The 22,641-nt window shown below is 44.6% G+C and overlaps 1 protein-coding gene across 1 annotated transcript in view; it reads left to right on the forward strand.

Moving 5' to 3' along the window:
- Window positions 1-3,535: 3,535 nt before the first annotated feature.
- The window catches only part of TRPM1 (transient receptor potential cation channel subfamily M member 1), a 61,449-nt gene continuing 42,343 nt past the window's right edge, over window positions 3,536-22,641 (forward strand). Inside the window, exons 1-12 of the mRNA XM_070478370.1 lie at window positions 3,536-3,549; window positions 3,755-3,950; window positions 7,022-7,235; window positions 8,370-8,494; window positions 9,150-9,321; window positions 12,311-12,485; window positions 13,350-13,473; window positions 14,618-14,690; window positions 15,575-15,675; window positions 20,105-20,278; window positions 20,445-20,579; window positions 21,433-21,483. Coding sequence (XP_070334471.1) covers window positions 3,536-3,549; window positions 3,755-3,950; window positions 7,022-7,235; window positions 8,370-8,494; window positions 9,150-9,321; window positions 12,311-12,485; window positions 13,350-13,473; window positions 14,618-14,690; window positions 15,575-15,675; window positions 20,105-20,278; window positions 20,445-20,579; window positions 21,433-21,483 — 1,554 coding nt within the window. The remainder of the gene's footprint in view (window positions 3,550-3,754; window positions 3,951-7,021; window positions 7,236-8,369; window positions 8,495-9,149; window positions 9,322-12,310; window positions 12,486-13,349; window positions 13,474-14,617; window positions 14,691-15,574; window positions 15,676-20,104; window positions 20,279-20,444; window positions 20,580-21,432; window positions 21,484-22,641) is intronic.

Here is a 22,641-nt window from a genome sequence, read left to right on the forward strand (position 1 = left end):
CCAACCTAAAAGGACTTTAGAGCGGATGATTCCAACTATACAACATCCTGGAAAAGGTGCAACTATGGAGATAGTAAAAATTCAGTGGTTTCCAGAGATTAGGAGGAGGGAGGGATGAATAGGCAGAGCACAGAAGATTTTGGGGGCAGAAAATACTGTGTATGATACTATAATGGTGGATAGAAGTCATTTTAATTTGTCAAACCATAGACTGTACGATGCCAAGAGTGAAATAACACACACTATCAACCTCAGGTGGTGAAGATTTGTCACTGTAGGTTCGATTTTGGTAAAAAATACACTACCCTGGTGGAGAACGTTGATAAAGATGGGCAGGGAGTTTATGGGAAATCTCTGTACCACCCTTTCAATTTTGTTGTAAACCTAAAATGGCTCTAAAAAAATAAAGTCTTTATTTTTTTGTTTTTTTAAATTGAAATGTAGTTGATTTACAATGTTGTGTTAGTTTCAGGTACACAGCAGAATGATTCAGTTATCTGTATCTATATCTATGTATCTTTGGCCACATTGTGCAATATGTGGGATCTTAGTTCCCTGACCAGGAAATGAACCCAGGTCCCACACTGACAGCACTGAGTCCTAACCACTGGACCACCAGGGAATTCCCATATATTCTTTTTCAGATTCTTTTCCTTTATAGATTATTACAAGACATTGAGTATAGTTCCATGTGCTATACAGTAGGTCCTTATCATTAATCTGTTTTATATATAGTGTTGTGCATCTGCTAATCCCGAGCTCCTAATTTATCCCTCCCCCCACAACCTTTCCCCTTTGGTAAGCATACATTTGTTTTCTGTGTCTGTGAGTCCCCTTCTGTCTTGTAAATGAGTCTGTTTGTATCACATTGTTAGATTCCACATAAAAGCAATATCATATGATATTTGTCTTTCTTTATGGCTTACTTCACTAAGCTTGACAAAAAATAAAATCTTTAAAAAACTGAGCAGGGCACCAGGCTCTGGGTACCTCCTTTCCACCTAGGTCCCTGAGGCCTCTAGGTCTCCCCCTGGGGGAGCCACTGCCAGCTGCTCCTGGGGTATCATTTCCATACATGGTGTCTGTTTTCTAGAAATTATCCTGTGGCTTGCCTTTTCACTTACCATAGCTCAGTGATTTTTCCCTATTGATAGAACAAGAACATCTTATTCTCTTTCAAAAAATTTTTTTGTTTTCTCAAAGAATTGTGTCGATTACTATCCTATGATTCGGGTAACAATCCCCTACTGATAAGCAGTAGGTGACTCTCAGCCTTTTGATATCACAGACAGTGATGCAGTAAATAGCCTTGGGCCTGTGTCAGCTTGTTCAGGCGTATTTGTAGAATAAAATCCTAAAAAATGGCAAGTGGAAACATATAAGCTTTGTAACTGCAGCAAAGGATTGCCAAATTACCCTTGATGGTAAATGTACCAATTTCCAGCCCCAGCATCAATGTTACGTGAGGACCCAGTTCTTCACAATCTTCAATATTTTTAATTATAAAAATAACAGTTGGTGAATCTGAGCACCAGTTAGAAACATTACTTATAAAATGACTATAGTGCAATGGGGCCTGGGAATCTAGAGAAGACCAGGTTCTTGACAGCAAATTGAAGACCTGATCAGAATGACTTCCCTGATGGTCCAGTGGTTAAGACTTTGCCTCCCAATGCAGCAGACATGGGTTCCATCTCTGGTCCGGGGGCTAAGATCCCACATGCCTTGTGGCCAAAAAACCAAAACGTGAGTGGAAACAATATTGTAGCAAATTCAATAAAGACTTTAAAAATGGTACACACACACACACACACACACACACACACACACACACACACACATCTTAAGGAAAAACAAAACAAAACAAAGACCTAATCAGAGACTGGACAATTTTGTCAGCTTTTCCAATAACTCAGGTCCATACCAGGCTCTGCAGGGCACTGGCTGGCTCTAGGGGCACCATCGTTCCCCTTCTGTAGACTCTGATTTTCATGCAAAGCACAGGTTTCCTAGCCCTACGGAAACCACAAAAGCATAATTCTGAGCCATTTCTCTTAAAAGGAACCAGAGCTAAGACCCTGAAAGGCTTGCATTCACCGTTCTTAGAGGTGTTTATTCAGATGTTTTGGGCAGACTCCCTGTTACTATTCATTTTATAAAAGTAAAATAATGAATTCTGAGGTTGGTTTGGGAATATCTCGGTCTAATGTCCACTTTTTTCCTCTTCTAGGGACAGAAAGCTTGGATAGAAAAAACCTTTTGCAAACGAGAATGTATATTTGTCATTCCCAGCACTAAAGACCCTAACAGGTAAATTGGAAGCCATAATTAAGACGTTATTCAAACTAGCCCTTGTCCACCAGCTGCCAGCAACTATTCTGGTGTTTGAGGGAGAGGGAGGAGGAGTCAAGGATGCCCAGAACTGAGTCTCCATGTGAGTCATTAAGCAGGGAGTCACCTGGGCTATAAACTCCTCTGTCAGGATGCAGACAGCCGAAATGACCTGCAGATTCAATGTAATCCCTATCAGAGTTCTAGCTGACTTCTTTATAGAAATCGACAAGCTGACTGGCATGGAACTGCAAGGGATCCAGAACAGCCAAAACAATCTTATAAAAAAGAACAAAGTAGAAGAGCTCATGTTACCTGATTTCAAAACTTCCTACAGTTCTACACTAATCAAGGTAGTGTAGTACTGGAATAAGGGTAGACATAAAGACCAATATAATAGAACTGAGAGTCCAGAAAGAAACCCACTTGTCTATGATTTGTCTATGATTTTTCGGCAAGGTTACCTAACCTGATGGGGAAAGAGTAGTCTCTTCATCAAATGATCTGAAACAACTGGACATCAAGGTACAAAGGAATGGCTTTAAGCCCCTACCTCACACCACATATAAAAATTAACTCCAAATCCATCACAAATCAAATATAAGGGCTAAAATTATAAAGTTCTTAGACAAAAATATAGAAGTTAATCTTCATGACCTTGGATTTGGCAAATGGTTCTTTGAATTGACACCAAAAGTACGAGCAACAGAACAAATACACTTTCAATGTTAATTTGTGTAGAGAAATATTTTACTAAAGCAATGGAAGAATTCAGCAATATTGAAGGGTCAACTCTTTATGGGGGGTGGGTGGAGAGTGAGTGTCCTTTGTCACAGAATTTCAGTGACTGGTGGCCATAATCATGTTGTCAAGACACCAAAAAGAATTAAAGGACTTCCCTGGTGGTTCTGCCTGCCAACTGCAGGGGACACAGGTTCAGTCCCTGGTCTGGGAAGATCTCACATGCCGTGGGGCAACTAAATTCCCGTGCCACAACTACTGAGCCTGTTCTCTGGAGCCTGTGCGCCACAAACAAGAGAAGTCACGGCAGTGAGAAGTCCTCAACATAACTATAGAGTACTCCCCACTCACTGCAACTAGAGAAAACCCGGATGCAACAACAAAGACCCAATACAGCCAAAAATAAATAAATAAATAATTTAAAATAAATACAACAATCCTTAAAAAAAAAATAAGAATTAAGATGTGTGCAGTAAGGTAGGGCAGTCATCCAATGTGTTTAAAATAGTCTGGCATGGAAATAGATATGCACTGATTATCTAGTAAAGGACACCATAAGGGGTATTTCTGTCCCCAGTAAAGCTGGATGAGGAAGGTGTTAGTCTGCTTCTGTTGAGGTTAAGGCATCATAAGGAGGACAATGTTCCAGAAAGACCAACCTTGTCTTTGTCTTTGTCTTCAGGTGTTGCTGTGGCCAGCTCACCAACCAACACATCCCCCCTCTGCCAAGTGTAACAGCCAGCAAAAATGGAGAGGAAAACAAGTTGGCGGAAGTTCAACCTGAAAAATGGTCTGTTGGCAAACACACCCAGAGCTACCCCACAGATTCCTATGGGATTCTCGAATTCCAGGGCGGCGGATACTCCAACAAAGCCATGGTGAGAGAGGCCCTGGGAAGGGGTGTCACTAAGCCACAGCCTCCATCAGAGGCCCAGCCTCCCAGACTCTGAGACTGTAGACACCTGGGTCTTCTTTCAAGGGTGTGATGCAATCTTCCTAGAGTTTTTATTGTAAAGACAAGAAATATATCTGCACACTCCACTTTTTAGCCATGAGATTTGGAAACTGGGCACTATGATAAAGAACACATGCTGTGCTGTGCTCAGTTGTGTTTGATTCTTTGCAATCCCCTAGACTGTAGCCCTCCAGGCTCCTCTTTCCATGGAATTTGCCTGGCAAGAATACTGGAGTAGGTTGTCATTTCCTCCGCCAGGGACTGAACCCAGGTTTCCTGCACTGCAGACACATTCTTTATTGTCTGAGCCGCCAGGGAAGTCCCAAGAATACTGGAGTGGGTTGTCATTTCCTTCTCCAGGGCATCTTCCTGAATCAGGGATCGAACGTGCATCTCCTGCATTGTTAGGCCGGTTCTTTATCACTGAGCCACCAGGGAAACACAGTATCCTTTACATCTATACCAAGAATCACAGTCCAGCCGGACTCTGCAAAGATACTCTTCCATCTCCAGGGATAAGAGACGAATTATGTCATTTGGTTTTTAGGGTTGTTTGGGGCTTTGTTTTGTCTTTTCTATTAAATAACTGTGGGCATTGAGCCACCCTTACATGGGTGAGGAGCGCCTGGAAATATTTCTCTCTAAAGTCCAAGCCCAGCCTCCCTTGGCGGGCATTCAGCTGGTCCGAGAAGACAAGAAGACGGAGGCTTTTCACATCTGCATGTAAACAGGGAGTGCCCTCTGCCTTTCTGAGGAGCCCTGCCAGAGAGGGGAGGCGGCAGCACTGGGATCCCTTTCAGCCCATTCTGAATAATACTCCCACGGTCCCTGTCAGGCCATTTTTGCTATTTCATTCTATTTCACTGGCCCAACATCATTGTTCAGATGGAATTCAGAAGTGTCCCAAGCAAATACCATAGCATTGGGTCTTCCAGAAGGGCGCCCTGCCTACTGGCCAGGACACAAAGAGGCATTTCACAGGGGCCAGTGCATAGACTCATTAACCTCTTCTTCACTTTGAGGGAAAGGTCCAGAGCCAAGATCAGTTACAAGCCCCATTTCCAGCCCCATTCCCTCTAAGACATCCTGTCCAGCATCTGGAGCCACATTCCAGCTGAGCCAGCTTGGGACCTTTTTTAAAAAAATTTTTATCAGACTATAGTTGATCTTCAATGTTGTGTTAGTTTCCGGTGTACAGCGAAGTGAATCAGCTATACATATACATATATCCAATCTTTTATAATCTTTTCCCATACAGACCATGAGCAAGTTCCCTGTGCTATACATGAGGTCCTTATTAGTTCTCTACTATATGTATAGTACTGTGTATAAATGTCAACTGCAATTTCCCAATTTATCCCTCCCCAACACCTCCGGTTCTATAGGCTTCCCTGGTGACTCAGTGATAAAGGATCCGCCTGCAATGCAGGAGACTCGAGTTAGATCCCTGGGTTGGGAAGACCTCCTGGAGAAGGAAATGACAACCCAGTCCAGTATTTTTGCTAGGAAATCCCATGGACAGAGGAGCCTGGTGGGCTGCAGTCCATGGGGTCATAAAGAGTCGGACACGACTGAGTGACTGAGAGCCCAAGCATGCACAGAACTTTACTGCAGTCAGCTTTGACCTGTTATAAAGGTTTTTGATTCAACAGTAAAAGAGAGATGGTCCAGGAAGACTGAGATTTGGGGGGGGTGGGAGGAAGGGGAAGGGGTTTCAGTTGACTATCACCGAAGTAGACTGGATTTGACTTTCTTCCATGGGCTTAGAAGAATCCCTGGCTTGAACAATGTACTTTAGCAACTGATCACGAGCACATGGAATATAGCCCAACAATGATCAATTGTTAAGAAGCTTTAACTAAAAGTAGATAAATTCCTAAATTGCTCTAAAATTTTTGTAAAACTAGCAGGCATATTTCCTAGAAGTTTCCAATGAACAAAAAGTATCCAGAAATAAAATCAATCTGGAGTAATTTCTGTGCTCCTATGAATGCTAGACACAGTGAAGAAGTATTTCAATTGTTGTTTAGAACTATAAATGGTCTTTGCTTTGAAATTTTAGAATGTGCTTCCTTTGAACTTCGGTTTCATTTTCTACAAATTTTCTGCAGATATCTGACAAATTTGTTAATTTGCAGACGTTTGTGCATGTGTGTGACAGTACTTAATTTTTTGGGGGTTATGTACTTTAAAAATATTTTTTATTTGAGTATAGTTGCTTTACAATATTGTGTTATTTTCTGCTATAAGTCAGAAACAGAAAAACGAATGTCATATATTAATGCATATATGTGGAATGTAGAAAAATGGTACAGATGAACCTATTTGCAATGCACATAATTTTTAACAAACTAGTTAAATAATTTAAAATAAATCTTTGCTAATAGTATTATCTTTTGGTTTTGGACAATTTCAGGATTCCTTTTACTCTCAGTATTAGTTATTGCATTATAGAAGTTCTGATACTAGGAAAATTAGCTGGGAACTTTGACAAAATAAATCATCCTAAGGCAATGAAAAATGCAACCCACTCCAGTATTTTTGCCTGGAGAATGCTGTGGACAGAGGAACTGGGGGGCTACAGTCAGGGTGTCACAAAGAGTCTGACACGACTAACACTCACACAACACAAGGCAATGAAAAAATAAAAATAAGGTTTGCCAGGTAAAATATAAGACTCCCAATTACATTTGAATTTCAGATAGATAACATGTAATTTTTAAGGATGCCCCAAATATTGCAGGAGGCATACTTATACTAAAACATGTTCCATTGTTCATGTAAAATTCAAGTTTAGCTGTGCATTCTGTATTTTTACTTGCCGAATCTGGCAACCCTCCAGTGTTCCTTCCCATCGTGTGGCCACGGACTTACACAGAGGGCCCCAGATCCCTGCCAGAGAGAAAGGCAGGAGGCTGTCACTTGAACAGGAGTGACAGTGACACGAGAGTCAGACCCAAGAAAGGGTGCTGAGGGCCACACCCTCTTTTGCAGTATATCCGGGTCTCCTACGACACCAAGCCAGACTCGCTGCTTCATCTCATGGTGAGAGACTGGCAGCTGGAGCTCCCCAAGCTCTTAATATCCGTGCATGGGGGCCTTCAGAACTTTGAGATGCAGCCCAAGCTGAAGCAGGTCTTCGGGAAAGGCCTGATCAAGGCTGCCATGACCACTGGGGCCTGGATCTTCACCGGGGGCGTCAGCACGGGTAAGTGTCGGCCCTCTCCCTGGCTGTGAATGTGCAGACCCCAAGATCACTGTGGTTCCCTAGGAGCTTTGGGATAATTAAGATCAAGAAACAAAACATGCTGCATCCTGAGATTGAGACAGGCTGGGTCCTGAGACCCTTCGCTGCAGTGCTGGCACCTGGACACACCTCTCCTTGAGATACAAAATCAAAGGAACTAAAGAGAGAGTCTCATAAAGTTATTTTTATGGGACTAAAAAATATCTATGTGTATGCACAGTTGGGACAAATTCTGGACCCAAAAGATACAAAGAGACTGAAAACAAAAACAAAAACAACTGCCACTTCTGAAGAGCCTGGAGCAACAGCAGGGGATCAGGAGCAAAAACAGGGTATTATGCTTGCCCCCTGCATGTAGCCCCACCTAATAGGTGGGCAAAACACCTAAGCCACCCCTCCAGCCTCACCCCTGGACACACTCCTGATCCTCACTCCATGTAAGGAACCAGCTCACCCCCCTTTGGGGAGCAAGCAAAGGCACCTGTTGTTTGTTCTCACTCCACCTCCGCTGCAGCAGGGACCCCAGTAAAGTCTTGCCAGAATCTTGTCTGGCCTCTAGTCAATCTCTATTGATGGGGGAAGGGCAAGAACCATGGTTGGTAACAGTAATAGTTATGCAGAAGTGAAACTTTTATGTGGTATCTTGCTATTTATTTTGGTATGATCATGATAATGGTCAACATCTCTGGCACCTACTATGTGCCATTCTTTGACATGAGCACTGGACAAAGCCTCATTTTCACTGAGGTTTCTGACAATCGTTTTCCCATCACTGAGGCCCAGAGAGGTTGAGAAACACACCTGGCTGTCTGACTCTCAGCTTTACCTGAATGCAGACAAAGGGAGACCCTTGCTTCATCCATCCTTAGGTCTTGGAAACTTGTAAAGAAAATTCCTGTACAGTTGCTTTGGTTTTTATTTTCCCTTTCCTAGGAGCTAATGCAGGATGACTAGTTTTTATGCGCTCAGACTTTCAGTGATTCAACCCTGTTCTGCAGGAAGTGGAGCAGCTCAGAGCAGGGATCCCTAAAGTTCCTGAAAAGTGATTTGATGAGAGGTAAGGGGCCTGCGATTATGACTTACGGCTGCTCACAGGTGTCATCAGCCACGTGGGGGATGCCTTGAAGGACCACTCCTCCAAGTCCAGAGGCCGGGTCTGTGCTATAGGAATTGCTCCCTGGGGCATCGTGGAGAACAAGGAAGACCTGGTTGGAAGGGATGTAAGTATTTTCTCCCCAGAGATGTGCAATTTTTAAAAATCAAAGTCTTTATTTTGATGTCATTGTAGATTTCACCTGCAGTTGTAGGAAATAATAAAGGGAGGTCTCATGTAGCCTTTCCCCTTTCCCCAGCAGTAACATCTTGCGAAATGATGATATAAGACTTCAAGCAGGATACTGACCTCCCAGTGCCTCAGCAGTAAAGAACCCGCCTGCCAATGCAGGAAATGAAGGTTCTATCCCTGGGTCAGGAAGATCCCCTGAAGAAGGGCATGATCTAAAATGTTGGGATGTTGGGACTTCCTTGGTGCTTCAGTGGTTGACACTCCATGCTTCCATTGCAGGGGGTGTGGGTTCAATCCCCGGTCAGGGAACTAAGATCCCATATCCCATGAGGTGTGGTCAAAATATGAAAAAAATTTTTTAATCGCAGAATTAAGATATTATGTTGTCATGACTAAAATATTTTTTCTAACTTAATATGAAAATTGCAAAAAAACAAAAAAAACTTTCAATAGAGAGGCTAGGGAAGGCAGAGCACGTTGAAGTGCACGATTAGATAAAGCCGCAGCTCCACATCTGAGTGTTTTTGCTTCTCCCGTTAGTCTTATTTTCAAAGTTCTGCAGCTCTGACCTGTGCTGTGCATTTCATCAGGTGACACGAGTGTACCAGACCATGTCCAACCCCCTGAGTAAGCTCTCCGTGCTCAACAACTCACACACGCACTTCATCCTGGCCGACAATGGCACCCTGGGCAAGTATGGGGCCGAGGTGATGCTGAGACGACAGCTAGAGAAGCACATTTCTTTGCAGAAGATCAACACGAGTAAGTTGTTCCACGGGCTTGGGGCTATCCTGCAAACCAGGCTGGAGAAGAGACTGCCCGCAGGCATTTACAGCCTTCCCCTGACTCCTCTTCGACCATAGCAAGACCCTTTCCCTTGGCCACTGACCAAATCCCACTCCTTGAGTTGCACTAGGATGCTTTGCCCCAAGTTCACAAGGAGCCTGGACCCGAGAAACAGCTCCACAGCCATTGTCACAGTGACGGCATTTCCCACCATGTTGTCATGTTGGTTCTCATTCTTTGTAATGACTATAGTTACTTTAAAATAATTTTTATTGGAGTATATTTAATTTACAATGCTAAGTTGATTTCTTCTGTACAGTAAAGTGACTGTTCAAACTCCAGTGATTCTTAATGTCAAACAATGGTCAAATGATCTTAAAGGGTATTTTGTCGTAACCATTATTGGTAAGATTGCAAAAGACAGTCTAGACCTGGGAAATGGTCACTGTAAATCATAATTAAAGGGTCTGTAGGGCTGCAGTGTGGTTGGAATGAGACACCGTGCTATGAAAAGTTAAGTGGATTTCCAAGGAGCGGCGGCCTGGCTGGTGGCTCTCACATTTGTGCTGTCCTGGCCATGTGCGTGTTCATGCCGCCCAGCCTCCCCTGGCCATGTGACTTGTGGGCTTCCCTTTGTCATCCTTTGCCCAGGGTTCTGAGTGGGGCAGGGACAGCAAAGGGGTGCTCAGTCGTCACCTCCCACAGCACGGAGCTTCAGCAGTCCAGCCCCAACATGAAGAACCAGCTCTCCTCTGTTTCTAGAAAAGAAGGTGATTGGGTCCCTGGAGTCCTGAAGATCTCAAATGTCAAGCTTTGCAGAGGTTGAAAATCTCAAGGGCAAGTCCACAAAGTCTTGGTCCATTTCTTCAACATCTCTTGGTTGGTCCATTTCGCCAGCATCTCTTGGCTAGAGAATCTGCCTGGTACATACCAGACCCTCAACACATAGCTTCTGAAATGAATATAACTGAGATTAACTCTGGTAGGAGATTGCAAAGCTGTTCACAGTGGGACTTCCCTGGCAGTCCAGCACTTAGGACTCCATGCCTTCACTGCAGGAGACATGGGTTCTAGCCCTGGTCAGGGAACTAGGATCCTGCATGTCCTGAGGTGCAGGCAAAGAAAAAAAAAGTTCAAAATATTTAAGAACTACTGACTGTAGAAATGCATTGTGGAAGCAAACCAGAAACTCTCAATTCCCCTGCTTGGAGTTCTTAGACCTTCTTTCAACTGTGCTGGCAGTTCCTATCCAAAGTCCTTCAGAACCATGAGACCAAGGACAGATCTTCTATTCACTACCTTATTCACCGAGATCAGATAACTCCCCTCACAACAAACAGACACTGGATAAACATGCTCAGAACATAGTCTGTCCTGGCCAGTTTGAGGGTAAAATTGTGAAGTAGGAAAATGGGTCTTTGCTGTTCCTTCACTCCCACTATCACCCCTCCCACCCAGAATCCTGGGTTCTTGAGGCACTCATTACCACCTGCTTCCCAGAGCCCACCTTCCGGTTCTGCCACCAGAGTCGGCTTGTCCTACCATGTTCAGAAGAGTCCTGTCATCTCACAGAGGCAGAGGGAGGACTCTGGGGGAAGTTATTATTTTTTAAATTAATTTTTATGAGAGTGAAGTTGCTTTACAAGGTTGTGTTAATTTCTTCTGTACAGCACAGTGAATCAGCTATATGTATACATGTGTCCCCTCTTTTCTGTTTGTTTTTTGTCTTGTTTTGTTTTTCATTTATTTTTATTAGTTGGAGGCTAATTACTTTACAATATGGTAGTGGTTTTTGCCATACATTGACATGAATCAGCCATAGATTTACATGTTTCAGATCGCCACAGAGCACTGAGTAGAGTCCCCTGTGCTGTCCAGTAGGTTCTTGTTAGTTACCTAGTTTATACCTAGTTGTATATATATGTCAATCCCAATCTCCCAATTCATCCTACTCCCCCACCTCTTGGTTTTTCTCTACGTCTGTGTCTCTATTTCTGCTTTGCAAATAAGATCATCTCTACCAATTTTCTAGATTCCACATATATATATATGATGTTTGTGGAAACAATTTTAATCAGTATATTTTTATTGAAATATAGCTGATTCACAATGTTGTGTTAATTTCTGCTGTACAACAAAGTGTGTGTGTGTGTGTGTGTGTGTATATACACATATATATATGATTCTTTATGGGAACAAGTTATTAACTGGGGAGCTAATGATGGTCCATGGCTTTGCCCTCCTAGATAACTCACTGCCTATTCCAGGCACTGGAGGCTAATCAATAGCTACTATACCTACTATAACAACACTGCACATTCATAACACCACTTGAGGTTGACAGAACACCTTGATTTGACAGCCTCACAGTTTCTTATACTTTACATCCATTGCTCCTTCAGGAGGTAGAGGAGGCCCTGGGGTGATTCACCTCTTACTGACGGTCTGCTGCAGTTCAGGGTGGCCTGGTGACTGGTCCCAGGTCATAAGGCCAATTCATGTGAGGCTGGTATTATAGAACAGAGCTCTCCTAGCACTGGTCCAGATACCGTCTGCAGTGTCATTCTTGAAGGGACAGCCACCCAGAGTGGGAACATCAAGAACATCACCCAGGACAGGGCAGCAGGGAGCTATTCTTTTAGCAAGAAGAATCTTCCATGTTTCTCGCATCTCACCTTGAGGCACCTTGTAAGCCACGTGAGTGATACATACAGTTGAACCACATACGTGTTGTTAAGTTCGTCATTTTAAGACTCTGTTTTTTCCAATAAGGCTATGATGTGGGCTTTAAATAAAAGAAGTCATCACATTCTGAGGGCCTTCAACTCTCCCAGTGAAAACTAACCCTCTGTAAGTGCCCGTCCAGGCCTAAGGGTTTCCCTCTTCCACATGTTTCAGGGGACAGAGCAAGGGGTCAGATGGGGCCTTGACAGTGGTCTGAACTTGGATGTGGTATGTGTTGCAGGGCTGGGGCAGGGTGTGCCCCTCGTGGGCCTTGTGGTGGAAGGGGGCCCGAACGTGATTTCCATCGTCCTGGAATATCTCCGAGAAGAGCCCCCGGTCCCCGTGGTGGTCTGCGATGGCAGCGGCCGAGCCTCAGACGTCTTGTCCTTTGCCCACAAGTACTCGGAGGAAGGAGGGTAGGAGCTCTGACCTGTTAGGAAGGGTGGGATTTGAACTGCCGAGGCCCAGCAGGAATCGTGGTGTGGCTAGCCAGCCCAAAAACACAAGAGAAGGAAGGTTTTCTAGCTCTCCTCTCCCACTTCCCAGGGTCAGTAAGTGAAGGTACTCTCAGGAGTAATGTTTCTTATGGATTCTTTCTGGGGCAGGGGGAGGTTATACGTTCTCTCCCAACTTCATTTTCCCTTCTAAGGTTTTCAACCTAATAGCCTGAAATTTGGGGCTTCCCAGCGAGCTGGCTCAGTGGTAAAGAATACGCCTGCCAATGCAGGAGACTCAGGTTCAATTCCTGGGTCAGGAAGATCCCCTAGAGTAGGAAAAAGCAACCCACTCCAGTATTCTTGTTTGGGAAATCCCATGGACAGAGGAGCCTGGTAGGCTACAGTCCATGGTGTCACAAAGAGTCAGACACAACTTAGTGACTAAGCACTCACATAGCCTGAAATTTAGGACAAGTGTAAATGCAGCTGTTGACTGTGGTCCCTTTTGGTCTCCTATCCTGGTATCCTGTAATATCCTCCAATGGTTAATTTTCAAACCAAAGGTACCAGACAGTATCATGTTCAGCAGTCCTAAACCTTTTTAGCACCTGAGACCAGTTTTGTGGAGGACAGTTTTTTTCCCACGGACAGGGGGCAGAGGGATGGTTTTGGGATGATTCAAGCACAATCATGTTGATTGTGCCCTTTATTATTATTACATCAGCTCCACCTCAGATCATCAGGCATTATTAGATCTTGGAAGCTGGGCACCCCTGACTCATACAGATTTATTCATGTGGATTTCATCTGTGTTTTCTTCTTTTCCCCATCTCCTTCAAACAGGATAATCAATGACTCCCTCAGAGACCAGCTTATAGTCACCATTCAGAAAACGTTTAATTACAACAAGACACAGTCACATCAGCTGTTTGCGATGATCATGGAATGCATGAAGAAGAAAGAGCTGGTGAGTGTTTTGAGTGGATTCTCTAGGTAGCTCCACAGAGAGAATTGTTTCCTTTCTGATGCTGCCTCTGTGTGCAGGATGAAGTTGTTCCTATTTCCATTCAGGCTTTTCCAAGAGGCAGTTTACAGATCCTGACCCAGCTGGCGATTCTGTCCATGTGAGGGAAGCAGGCAAAGCACAGGCAGGCTCTCCTCAGAGTAGGGATACAGGTGCATCGGATCTTGTGCGTGTCAGGGCACCTCAGGCCACATCCCACCAGTTCTGAGGCTGATGTCATCGATGAGATTTAAAGTATTGGAGTCACAGGGACTTCCCTCGTGGTCCCTGTGCTTAAGACTTTATGCTTCCACTGCAGGGGGCTTGGTTGGATTCGATCCCTGGTCAGGGAGCTAAGATCCCACATGCTGTGTAGTGCAGCCAAAAATTTTAAAAAAAAAAAAGAAAAATTAAATAAACAAAGCACTGAGGAGTGATATATACCATGCTTGCAGGTGTGCTTAGAAAATTCTACCAAACACCCTCATTATTTTCTACCCTTTGCCTCCTTCAAGGGGAAAGTGAAAGTGTTAGTTACTCAGTTGTGTCTGACTCTGCGACCCCATGGACTGTAGCCCTCCAGGCTCCTGTGTCCGTGGGATTCTCCAGGCAAGAATACTGCAATGGGTTGCCATTCCCTTCTCCAGGGGATCTTCCCATCCCAGGGATGGAACCTGGGTCTCCCACATTGCAGGCAGATTCTTTACAGTCTGAGCCACCTGAGAAGACTTTTACCTCCTTAATTATACTTATAAGGAAGACGCACTCTTGTTACACAGGCACTCTTCAAAATTTTAAATCTACAAATTTCCTACAAATCTGAGTAGAGATGCCTTTGTCACTTTCAGTAGCCATTTAGATATTAGCATGCAAGTCCTGCATGGGCTCCCTCAGCTCCAGGAGGGGTGAAGAATAAAAAAGATCCAGGTGAGGATTCAAAATGCTGTCCCTTCTGGAAATCAGAAGGCCCTGATGGAAAATCCCCTTGCTCTGGGGATGGTTGTATTAGCATTGGCCTCTGAGGTCCTTTTTTTAAACAACATTCCACTTCTCCCTCTCAATTTCCACTTTGCTTTACTTAGTCTTTTCATGATTAATCTATTTTTAGATCACTGTGTTTAGGATGGGTTCTGAGGGCCAGCAAGACATCGAGATGGCGATTTTAACTGCCCTGCTGAAAGGTGAGCTCTCGGAAATGGCCCCTCCTGTCCATTCTGTGCTGGCCTCCCCAGGCCCCACTCTTGGCCAGGAAACCCTCCCCCTGAAACCTCCTCCCACCAGGAAATGTGTCTGCTGGGGATGGAACCCTGAGCTGGCCAGGCTGCCTAGAGTTACTGTAGTCTAAAGCCGTGGTAACATTATGAGGTTCCAAGTGGGTTCTTTGGAGGGGGACTTTTCTGGGAGGAGAGAGCAATGGACCACTGGTTCTTGATGGCTAAGAACCAGGTTTCATTAGTAGCTAGCTCATGACAGGTTTCAGCTCAGAGAGGGTAAGCATGAAATGATTTTTCATTTGTGATCCCTGCGTCTCACAGCGCTTCGTCAGTTTTCCCAGACTCTCCTAACGACAGGCTGCCACCTGGCTGCTTGAGGGGTCACCTCCCTCCTCCACTGTGAAGGGGAGGGTGCTGGAGGAGAGAGGGGCAGGGGTCCCCCCCTGGGACCCCAGCCTCCTTGTGGTACTGAGCTGGTCTCCCTGAAGTAGGGGCTGGTACGCTGGACTGTGCTCCCTTTTGACCTGGAGGAGCAGCGCCCCTTGACCTGGCCTGGCAGGTGTCTGGATGGCCCCAGGGCTCCTGCCCTCTTGCAGAATAGGAAACTGGGGTCACTGGCTTCCTCCTCTGTTCCCTCTGGAAACAGAAACCTCTTTCTTAGCATGGAAAGAGGTTGCCTCAATCCTCCTCCCAGCCAGCTCTTCAAAAATACTGAGTCACTTGGGGGCCAGAGAAAAGGGTGAGATGCTGAACCAGCCTGTGGAAGACCATGCTCTCTGCCCAGCTCCTTCCCCCACAACCTGCCACAGTCCAGGCATGAGGTGATAACTGCCCCGTCTCTTGCCTTCCAGGAACAAATGCATCAGCTCCAGACCAGCTGAGCTTGGCACTGGCTTGGAACCGTGTGGACATAGCTCGGAGTCAGATCTTTGTCTTTGGGCCCCGCTGGCCGGTGAAACTAAGTGTTTTCAACCTATACTGTTTGTCATGACTTTGTACAGAGGGTGTATTAGTACAAGCTCCCTTGTGCTGTGGATCTCAGAAAATCTTCTGGGGTTTCTGATGACCCAATGTCTGGCCGTTTCCCTGGTGGCTCAGATGGTAAAGAATTTGCCTGCAATGCATAAGATGTGATTCGATCCCTGGATCAGGAAGATCCCCTGGAGGAGGGCACAACAACCCACTCCAGTATTCTTGCCTGGAGAATCCCATGAACAGGCTACAGCCCATGGTGTTGCAGAGTCGGACACGACTGAGTGACTAACACCAACAATGTCTAGTTGTTAGGATTATTAGGAGATGTTGCTGTGTCATTTCAATGAACCAGCAAGAAATAACAGCTCCTGGCACTAACTTCAGATTCAAACCAGTGCTCTTGAATAAAGAGCACTAAATATTTTATCATTGCTGGTGAACCTGGGTTTTTACACTTTTAAGAAGAAGAAAGAAGATTGCTCATTAAAATGAAATACAATGATTGCATTGAAAGCATTGATTTTTAAACTATGTTCCATGAAACCCCAGAGGGCTAGGGGACTGTGTGTGTGACCTTTGTGTGTAGTCTTTGGGATGTGGTGTATTTGTATGTGGTTTGGTGTATTGTATATGTGTATCTATGTGCAGTATGTGTGTAGGGTGTGAAATGTATGTGTGGATGTGTGGTGTGTGGTTTACCGTGCATGCAGTGTATGTCTGTGGGATCTGTGTGTGTGTGTGTGTGTGGTTGTACATGGGTGTGGTGTGGGGGCATGTGTGTGAAGATATGAGCAGGCATGATGAACAGCTCTCAGCAGCCTCCTGCTCCTTCAGTCAAAGCAGCTTCTTTACAACTTGTGGTTACCAAGTGGGACAGGAGTAGGGGAAGGATGGACTGGGAGTTTGGGATTAGCAGATGCAAACTGTTATATCTAGGATCGATAAACAGCAAGGTCCAACTGTACAGCACAGGGAATTCTATTCAGTCTCCTGGGATAAATCATAATGGAAAAGCATTTTTAAAATGTAATATATGTGTACGTTTACAACTGAATCACTTTCCTGTACAGCAGAATCCCAGGGACGGAGGAGTCTGGTGAGCTGCCGTCTATGGGGTCGCACAGAGTTGGACATGACTGAAGCGACTTAGCAGCAGCAGCAGCAGCAGAAATTAGCAGAACGTTGTAAATCAAATATACTTCAATTTTTTTAAACTTTTTTTTAACAAGCAGCTTCTTTGATAGGTTTTGTGTATTGGGGCTTGGGGAAAATTTTTGTTTGCAAAATTAGGGCTCTGCTGCTTCAAAAAGGGGTTTGGAATATCTAGAGGGTTCATGTTGAACTTTAAAAACCTTATTTCTCAAAACAGGCCTGGCACGTACCTTCAAAGTACATTTCATTTTCACAGTTATCCTTTATCCAATTAGTGTGAAGAATTTAAGCAATCAGTGTGTGCGTATGTGCTCAGTGGCTTCAGTCATGTCCAACTTTCTGCAACCCCATGGACTGTAGCCCATCAGGCTCCTCTGCCCATGGAATTTTTTGGGCCAGAATACTGGAGTGGGTTGCCATTTCTTCCTCCATGGGTAAGGAATCAGAAGTGTATTAAAGGAATAAGATAGAAGTTTGGGGAGTGGTTTATGCATGTTGTTTATTGAGCTACACAAGTTAAAAGAACACTACCACACCTTACATATTTTAATTCGTCTTGAATCTCCTGGTTTGTCTACTCTTGGTAAAGGATTTTAAAGCAAAGTGAACTGCTCCATGAGTGGTGATGAGGCAGAGACGCTAAGAGCTCCAAGACAGGGCTGGCAGGAAGGGCAGTGTCATGAGCTCTGGAGACCGTCTACTCAGGAAGAGGAATCCCAGATCTCGGTTGGTTTTTCTCTTCAAGGGGCAGCTTTCTGAAGACATAGCTCTGAGTCAGCCACACCGAGAGAGCCAGGTTTTCAGGATTACAGAAAGGGCCTGACCTGGGGAACACACCACACACACAGGGTGCCTGCCTGAAGCAATGGCCTGCACCCACTTTCCTGTTACAGAAGCAATAAGCAGTTTCTAGAAAGTGTGGAATATATAGATAAGCAAAATGAAGGAAACAATCACTCATGACCACCTCCCCTTAGAAAAATTCAGCAATACTGTCAATATTTTATAACTTCATTTTTCACTCTTATGTTGGCATTAAATTCTCTCCGACTTCCATTTTCATGCTGCTTAGTGTTCTTTGCTTTCTATTATTCAGTGAATGCATAAATATGGTTTGAAAAGCAAATAACAAATCAGAGCATGCCATGAAAAGCAGAGCCCTCACGCCCACCTCTGAAAGCCCCTCAACTGTCCCCGTGTTCTGCTTTCCAAGGGAGCTGTAGCATTTTACATTCCCATGAGCAACGTAAGAGGGTTTCTTGGTATTGGCAGGTTTTAAAAAAATTTTAGCTTCTTTAGTGATAAGTAGTAGTATCTCATTATGGTATATATTTATTTATGATTAAATATATTTTGTATTCTCAATGAAGGAGGGACAAGCGTCAAACAAATTCCTAATATAATTCTCATTTAAGACATACATTTTTTTAAAATTGAAGTATGGTTGATTTACAATGTTGTGTTAGTTTCATGTTTATAGCAAAGTGATTCAGTTGTACATTTGTATAGATCTGTATTTATTTTTTTTAAGATTCTTTTCCATTAATACTTATTTGTTGCTGTTATATTTTAGTCACTCAGTAGTGTCAGACTATTTGTGACCCTGTGGGCTATAGCCCACCAGGCTCCTCTGTCTGTGAGATTTCCCAGGCATTACAAGACATTGAATATAGTTCCCTGTGCTATATATTAGGTCCTTGCTGTTTATATTTTGTTTTTAATTGAGATATAATTGACATATGACATATTCATTTCATGTGTACAATATAGTGATTCAATATTTGTATATATTATGAAATCACTACAATGTGTCTAATTACCATCCGTCACCACACACAGTTACAATTTTTTTTCTTGTGATGAGAGCTCTTAAGATCTACTGTCTTAGCAACTTTCAAATACACAACACAGAATTATCAGCTGTAGTCACCATGTTGTACATGACATCCCATGGCATTTATTTTATAACTGGGAGTTTGTACCTTTCAACAATCTTTACTCATTTCGCCCTCCTCCATCCTCCATACTAGGTCTTTATGTTAATTCTAAAAATGGAAAAACCAGCAGATTTTACTGTGATTCTGTACAGATTGTTCACAGCTGAGCCTGACATTACAGCTGAACTCAAAGAGAAAGAAAAGTAACACTGGGTGAGTCACCAGGGCCACACAAAGGAAAACACAACAAGCATGAAGGTTCTTACAGTCCATCCATTGTTTAAATTATGCGACCTTTGAGTTTCCTTCATATTTGGACCATGCCTTATTTGAATAGATAGATGTTTGGTTTCCCTTGCATTTCTTTTTTTAAGAATAATTTTATTTATTTATGTATTGTTGACTGTGCTGGGTCTTCATTGCTGCACATGGACTTTCTCTAGTTGCAGCATGTGGGGGCTCCTCTCTAGTTGTGGTGCACAGGCCTCTCATTACAGTGGTTTCTCTTGTTGTGTAGGACGGGCTCTAGAGCACAGGCTCAGTAGTTGGGGCACATGGGATTAGTTCCTCCGCGGTATGTGGGATCTTCCGGACGAGGGATCAAACCTATATCTCCTACATTAGCAGGCAGATTCTTTACCATGGAGCCACCTAAAGCCCCTCCCTTGCATTTCTAATTGATTCTCTCTTTTCTTCTTAGCATATTCCTTACATCATCAGGACTATTCTTTTATTACTGTCCATTGAGTGGAATTCCCTTTCTTATAGTATCTTTCAAAGGCCCTTGTTTCTCTGGAAACATGTGCCTGTCAGTCACACCCAGGAGACCTCAGTCCAGGCTTCTCTCCAAACAAGCATCTGTGGTTTCACCTATCATCTCCGGCCCCTCACAGTTGTTTTCTCTCATTTCCATCAATTTCTACAGACACTTCTCTTTGGCGCATTTGAATTTACCTCTTAGCACCCTTTCTTTTGGACAAAAACACACATCAACTGAAACAGCCACTTAAAGTACATGAATGTACTTCAAGCATATAAGTAATAGAGGGTCGCGAGATCAGGGTCTTTGCCACCAGACAACCTGGCCTGTGACAGCTAAGTGCGTGTGTGCTCACAAGTATGTGTGCCTGTGTTGCCTGTGTGCATGTCTGAGTCTGTGTGCTCATGCTTGCACGAGTGTGTGTGTGCATGTTTGTGCTCCTGTGTACCTGGACGTGTGTGTGTGAGCGCGCACATGTGCATGCAGAGGGGAGGCGCTGGTCCTGGGACAAGGGGAAGCTTTAATCCCTTTTCCAACCCTGCCTGCTTGAACTGCAGCCCCTGGGAAGCCTGGCACCCCCGACGGATAGCAAGGCCACAGAGAAGGAGAAGAAGCCACCTACGGCGACCACCAAGGCGGCAAGAGGAAAAGGAAAAGGCAAGAAGAAAGGGAAGGTGAAGGAGGAGGTAGAGGAAGAAACTGACCCCCGGAAGCTTGAGCTGCTGAACTGGGTAGGTGGGACAGCTCTGGTCCCTTTCCTGTGCTCACAGAGGCCTCGGAGCCAGTCACCCTCCTCGAGGGGAGGGTCCAGTTCTCGATGCCTCCTCAGCTGCCCTGTGAACTTGCCCCTACCCAGCACCCCCCAGGTACTCACGCCCCTCTCCCGGGCTCACACAGGTGAATGCTCTGGAGCAGGCCATGCTGGACGCACTGGTCTTAGACCGTGTGGACTTTGTGAAGCTCCTGATTGAAAATGGAGTCAACATGCAACATTTTCTCACCATCCCGAGGCTGGAAGAGCTTTATAACACAGTGAGTGATCGTGAAGGAGGGAGAGTGGATGGGAGCTAGCCCCATCAGAACATGGCTTTAGTGGAAGAGAGAGGGAAATGGCAACCCACTCAACTATTCTTGCCTGAAGAATCCCAAGGACAAAGGAGCCTGGTGGGCTACAGTCCTGGGGGTTGCAAAGAGTCGGACATGACTGAGGGTCTAAGTATGCATCATTTAAGGGCCAGTGTTCTCGCCTGACCAGTGGGCTCAGCGAGGGTCCCATTCTCACCCACCTCTGCCAGGCTACCCAGCCCCCCTGCCCCATCTGTACCATTAACTCAGGGATGGTGCATGAGGACAAGTTTCTACAAAGGAAGAGTCTAGCTCCTGGAGTCATTAGCAGAGTGAAAATTTCCCGGGGTGAGCAGTCATTTTTTCCTGGGGACTTCCACTTTTTATGAGGCTTTGATAAAAATGGAAAATTGAGTTTGCACACCAAGGAGCTCCTGATATGAGAATCACAGTGTTCGGATGAAATCCTCTTGGCTTGTATTCTCACCATATGAATTTTGAGATGTACATTTACTTCCTCCCCTGTTCTAAAATTTTAATTCATAGAAGTGAGCCGTTGCTTGCTAAAACTTGGTGAACTTTTAGGACGATATGGTGCCCTGAGAGAGTCTCTTTAAAATAATTTGATAAGAGGTATTTAACATATTGTTGAACATGCGGGATACTTCTTACCCACGACCAGTCCTGTGTGGTAAAAGACATAGGCTGATAGTAGATGACATCCCAGTTTTCACAAATTCATTAATTCTATAGAGTCAGATTTTGCTGTAAGAGTTGAAGAGAAAAACATGTTTAATATGGCTGAATGCTTCTCTTTCAGAGACTGGGTCCACCCAATACACTTCATTTGCTGGTGAGGGATGTAAAAAAGGTCAGTCTTCTCTTTTTGTCTTTGCTTTTGTTTATATATATATATGTGTGTGTGTGTGTGTGTGTGTGTGTGTGTATATACACTGAACCTGTGCCCCCTGCATTGGGAGTTTGGTGTCTTAACCCTAGGACCACCAGGCAAGTCCCAGTCTGCTGTTCTCTAGTCGTTTACCTGTTGACTTCTTTCAATAAGACATTTTCTAAAGCAATTTTTAAATTTCCAAATGTGGTGTCATTTTATTGGCGGCATAAGAAATCATGAATTCCTCTTTCCATAAAAAGAGTTTACTTTTTTCAAATGTCATCTTCTTCAAGTATGGTGTTCATCCCACACACAATCGGCTTGCGCTAAATGACTCTTTGGTGGTAGGTTGGCCCCGGCCAGGGGTGGAGGCTGGGGGGGACAGCAAGTTCCTCTCTGCTGCCCAGGGCCCCCGTGCTCTACAAGTTTCAGATTTGCTCTCACTCCTTCCCTGTGCCTCTTTCCAGAAGTCCTAGCAGGACAGGTCTCATGTCAATCTGCGTGTCCCATGCAACAGTTCTTCTTGGCCCTGTTTCCTCATTAGACAGTGATAGACACCTCCACTTCATGGCCCCACCGTCCTTTCCAGGACTACAACCCCTTACAGTCTTGTAGGATCCCATCTACTCCCTGTTCTGTCGTGGAGTTTCTGGGGTCCTGCTGCCCGCCGCAGGCTGGAGGATCAGACCAGGTTAACACAGAATTAACACAGAATGATTCATGCTGCCAGAAGCAACCCCTGGCATGCGGAGTGCAGGACGGGTGTTCGTGTTCTGAGCAGGAGGGAACAACTCAAACCGGAGGAAAGGGCCTTCAGTCAGAGTCCCAGACAGACTGGTCAGACTTCAAACATATCTGATTCTGCTGATGTGAGAATGTGGCTTTTACTACAAATGTTACCAATCTGGCTTCTTGAGCTTCCTCAATCAATAGAGATGGGCTAGAGGCCAGACAAGGAATTCAGGTGAGGCTTTATTGGGGTTCTTGCTGCAGCAGTGGGGACTGAGAGCAAACAACCGTTTTCCTGCTTGCTTCCTGAGGAAGGGCAAGCTGGTTCCTTAGGCAGTGGAGTGAGAGTAGGTGTGTGTCCAGGGTCGTGCTGGAAGAGTGACTTAGGTGGTTTGCTCACCTCTTAGG

Source organism: Odocoileus virginianus, chromosome 16 (assembly GCF_023699985.2).
Source record: "Odocoileus virginianus isolate 20LAN1187 ecotype Illinois chromosome 16, Ovbor_1.2, whole genome shotgun sequence".
Taxonomy (NCBI): Eukaryota; Metazoa; Chordata; class Mammalia; order Artiodactyla; family Cervidae; genus Odocoileus; species Odocoileus virginianus.